General features: G+C 39.5%; 1 protein-coding gene across 1 annotated transcript in view; it reads right to left on the bottom strand.

Annotated features, from left to right (window-relative positions):
• LOC106869956 (protein UBASH3A homolog) overlaps window positions 1–5,110 on the bottom strand; it is a 107,399-nt gene that overhangs the window by 15,361 nt on the left and 86,928 nt on the right. Inside the window, exons 8-9 of the mRNA XM_052974152.1 lie at window positions 1,891–1,990; window positions 1–43 (exon numbers count right to left, since the gene is read on the bottom strand). Coding sequence (XP_052830112.1) covers window positions 1–43; window positions 1,891–1,990 — 143 coding nt within the window. The remainder of the gene's footprint in view (window positions 44–1,890; window positions 1,991–5,110) is intronic.

Consider the following 5,110-nt stretch of genomic DNA (forward strand, 5'->3'; position numbering starts at 1 on the left):
GAGGGATGTTTTGGTTCTCTTCACTCTTTTTATTTTTTAACAGCTGAAGAAAGAAACATTCAGAAAGCTTTTTAAACAAACAAATCCTAATTAGATAACCCACAATTATTGTTGGACGTTTGTCTAGATACAAAAATGGTTGCAAATGAAGCCTCAGCTTAGGTCAATGTAGTGCCTGGGGTGTACCCTTATTAGACGGGGAGTCATGATGGGTATAAGTTTGTTAATTAAGGAAGCAATTCTCTGTGAGGCAACTGGAACAAAAAATAATAGTAATACATTCAACAGAGAGAGAGAGAGAGAGAGAGAGAGAGAGAAAGAGTAAAATTCATATACTCTGAGTTTGAAGTCATCACTGTGTTTTGGTGTATCTGGTTGTTTGTATATACACAATATAGAAGAGGTAGTGGTGGTTAGTAATAAGCATGGAGGCAGAAGAGAGCAAATATAGTCTGAGGGAGGGAAGGAGATAGAGATAGAGAGAGAGAGAGAGAGAGAGTGAGAGTTGGTATTAAAATTTAAACCTTTCTTCCTAACCTTGTCATTTGTTAACCAATCTAAATCACCATCAACAACCTTCCTAATTAACTTAATTGTCTATTGTCAGACAATTAAGCTCATTACTTAACTGTCCATGGTCAAAGGCATCCATCAGTGGGTTATCAACACTACTGACCCTTAAATCAGATATCAGTATAATCACGATCCACTTTTAGTAGTACCTTAATGAAAAGCTGAACTCAATACTGAAAGTTAACAAAGCAAGCGGTGCCAGTTGTGTGAAAGGTGGACATAGCCACACAAGAATCTAACTTCTTTCTCAGGGATGCCACAATGTTGGCATCAAAATTGGAGCCATTGATTTTTTTTGGTGAGTGAGGCACACACACACACTATGATAACAGAAAGGAGAGGTGATAGTGTTCTGTGGAACAATTGACAAGTCATGTGACCACTCAGTGTTAGTCATGTGACCACTCAGTGTTAGTCATGTGACCTTTCACTTGAGTATCTCTTGTACAAAAATATCTTATCTATTTCTTTATTGCCCACTGGGGGCTAAACATAGAGGGGACAAACAAGGACAGACAAAGGGATTAAGTCAAGCACATTGACCCCAGTGCATAACTGGTACTTATTTAAACGACCCTGAAAGGATGAAAGGCAAAGACGACCTCGGTGGAATTTGAACTCAGAACGTAAAGACAGACGAAATACTGTTAAGCGTTTCGCCCGGCGTGCTAACGATTCTGCCGGCTTGCCGCCCTAAGATATCTTTGTTAGTCTCAGTCTGACTGGCTGCTAACAAGTTCCATTCCTACTCCACAGTCAAGTATTACTCAGTGATAAGGACAAATTGCTGTAACACAAACACAACAACAACAGCAACAGAAAAGTATTGAGTTCTTACTAATATGAGAAACGGTAAAATAAATACATAGGCACAAGCATGGCTGAGTGGTAAGAAGCTTCCTTCGCAACCACAATGTTCTGAGTTCAGTCCCACTGCATGGTGCCTTGGGTCTTCTACTTTAGCCTTGGGTTTGCTGGACAGAAACTGAGACAAGCCCATCATGTGTGCGTGTGTGTGTGTGTGTGTGTGTGTGTGTGTGTGTGTGTGTGTGTGTGTGTGTGTGTGTGTGTGTGTGTGTGTGTGTGTGTGTGTGATTTTGTCCCTCACCACCGCCGCTTGATGACTGGTGTTGATGTGTTTACATCCCCCATAACTTAGCAGTTCAGCATAAAGGACCGATAGACTAAGTATTAGGCTTACAAAGATATAAGTACAGGGGTCAATTCATTCAACTAAAAATTCAAGGCGGTGCCCCAGCATGGCCACAGTCTAAGACGAAAACAAATAAAAGATAAATGAGGAGGTTGTCAACTTACTTTGTTGTAAATGTCATCTTGTTCTCCAACCCAGAGATTGTCATAGTCTCCTTCAGATAAACCATTGTACATATTAGTGGCAGGGACCACCATTAGTGACCTGTTGAAGACAGAGATAACATCAATTATTCAGTTATTGGTGGTGGGAACAGCAGAAGTGGGGCTCAGGCAGGATGTAACAATTGTCTACGGTTACAGGCGAGAAAACAATTTCCTTTTGCTATCAGGATTACACACATGTGTTCATGATATAAATATGTCTCCTTCTTTCACTGTGTGTGTGTGTCAGAAGGTATGAGAAGCGAATACATTTGTTTAACCACTTGGCATCCTTAGGATTACAGCTGTTTCGTAGCCTTGTTCATGTAATAATAATTTCAGTGTCTAATAAACTATGTTTGCTGTGCATAGTGATGCCATACTACAGCGTATTCACAAATCAATGGAAACAAAGAAAGCTGACCCACCCATTCGATTAGGACAGTCCAACTCTGTGGTCTGTTAGCCAGGTCTATTAGACATGTTCCAGATGTGGCCATCTCATCTTTTTGTATTACTTCAGCTACATTATCCAATGTATTGTTCTGTTTTTTTTTAACACAGAAGGGTGTTGTGGGACATTGTCTTTTCTCACACAGAGTGATTAGCCACAAAGTGCTACCCCATCGGCCCTTTGTTTCCAACAGAGATAATAACTACCCCCAAAATAATTAGTAACTTTTGTGAGTTAAGTGTGCATTCCATGGACTTCATTTCAGAGATGCTTCTACCTTCTAACTTGTCTTGCATACCAATCATACCTGAAGGGTTGTCTATTCCACTTCATCTTTTGTGACACTATAAACTTACTTCCAATTCTTATCGACTCCCTTTCTGCACATTAACCAAGACAATTTCCCATGTAGCACTGAAATTTAACATTTGTTTCTCTTATTAATTGGAACTCTGGGAGGTGGTGAGCTGGCAGAATCATATCGTTAACCCACTGGGAAAAATGCTCAGCAGCATTTCGTCCATTTTTATGTTTTGAGTTCAAATTCCAACAAGGTCAATTTTGCCTTTCATCTTTTCAGGGGTCAATGAAATAAGTACCAGCAGTTGTGCACTGGAGTCAATGTAATTGACTTGACCCCTTCCACCAAATTTCAGGCCTGGTGCCTTTAAGTAGAAAGAATTAATTACAACTGTTGGTTTTTGGCCAATTCTAAATCATGCTTCCAGATTGTGAAACATTTCTGAAGCTTTTTAACAGATTCTGCAATGAGAACCGGGAGAGTTCATAATATGCCAACAAGTCAGTTTGTTGTGAAGAGTAGAATGTGTAAGGTGAGACAGTCAGGGGCCAACAGCATATTTATCTTTCTCTCCCCTAAATATTTTTATTTCTCAACTCCTTTACAAAATACATATTTATATTCTCTAAATTTTTCTCTGTATCACTCAACAGATTCTGACCAATTTCTTGAGATTATAGACATCATTTCATCACTAACATCATCAAAGGTTGAACTTTTGTCCCATAAACCCCTTTCCAACTGGGATATCCATGTATCTACTCTACAGCAAGATATTTATACCTGTCTCCTCTATACCTGGCACAAAATCACAAACCCTCAATACTACTCCCCACTTCCAGTTGAGGGGTTTTTGTCTTACAAGTTACTTAGTGACCCTGTCATAAAAAGCGCCTGTGCTGGTGCTGCATAAAAAACACCCGATACATTATGTAAAGTGGTTGGCATTAGGAAGGGCATCCAACCATAGAAACCCCGCCAAAACAGACAGTAGAGCTTGGTGCAGCCTTCTGGCTGGCCAGCTTCTGTCAAACCATCTAACCCATGCCAGCAAGGAAAGCAGATGTTAAATGATGAGGATGAAGCAGATAAGTTCTTGTAAACATCAACTTGTACACTAAATTACTCACTGATCAAATTGATAACCCAAACCTTGATTTTAAAAGAAAAGTCTTCAAACATCTCAGGTGATTCAGCAAAAAGTGGATGTTGGATAAATACCACACGGGATAGGACGACAGTCTATTACAGATTAATATTCTCAGAGTTACCACTGAGGCAATGAGGTGGTAGTTATTGTCATGTGATCAGGTGGTAGCTGAATCTGTCAAAAGTCAGAAAGACTCAGATGATGTAGGAAAAGGTATGCTGCCAAAAGTACCATGAACCATAGTTGAACCACGAAAGGAGCCTCAGTGTTATTGCTTAATCCACCAGAAATAGTAACCAAATCTACTTCAAATTAGATTGTAACATCTTAAAGAAAAAGAGAAAGACACATTGGACAATGTCTAGATATAAAAACTGGCTATGGTTGGATCCCCCCTTGACCACAGTTCTGGTTAGACCAGGGTTGGCTAAGGTGTGGGGTTTAAAATAACAAAAAACTTAATGCATGCAGGAGATTTGAACTTGCAATCATTGAGTAGACAGTCTAATAGCTTACCACTGAAGCATCTTGCCTCTAAATTATCTCACATCATCATCATCATTGACCAAACTATATAAAATGTACCTCTTTGAAGATGTTCTTCGAATTATCAAAGTTGTTTGTTGTGAATTAAAAACTTTTGATGCAGTTCTTTTGTGAGAAATGCTTCCGTAGAGGTGCAGGGATGGCTGTGTGGTAAGAAGCTTGCTTCCCAACCACATGGTTCTGGATTCAGTCCCACTGTATGGCACCTTGGGCAAGTGTCTTGGGCCGACCAAAGCCAAGTGAGTCGATTTCGTAGACAGAAACTGAAAGAAGCCCATTGTGTGTGTGTGTGTGTGTGTGTCTATCTGTTTCCCACCACCATTTGAAAATCGGTGTTGGTGTGTTTATGTCCCTGTTCTTAGTGGTTTGGCATAAAAGACCAATAGAATAAGTCCCAGGCTTAAAAAAATAAGCTCTGGAGTTAATACATTTGACTAGAGTTCTTCAAGGTGGTGCCCCAGCATGGCCATAGTCTAATGACTGAAACAAGTAAAAAGAAAAACAAAAAGAATACAACCAATACTCCGTTAATCCAAGCTAATCCACTTCTATTATAATATTACAAGCTTTTGTCTTTGAGAATGGCGTCTCAGGAAATATCTTTTATTCTGGTCTCACTGCAACATAACTTCAGTTTTTGCCAATTTCACACAATAATTCCTGACGATGCCAATCAGAAGGAATTTCCCTGAAATTTCTGGGATTTAATTGATTTATTGAATGAAATTTG

This window comes from Octopus bimaculoides, chromosome 1 (genome assembly GCF_001194135.2).
Source record: "Octopus bimaculoides isolate UCB-OBI-ISO-001 chromosome 1, ASM119413v2, whole genome shotgun sequence".
NCBI lineage: Eukaryota > Metazoa > Mollusca > Cephalopoda > Octopoda > Octopodidae > Octopus > Octopus bimaculoides.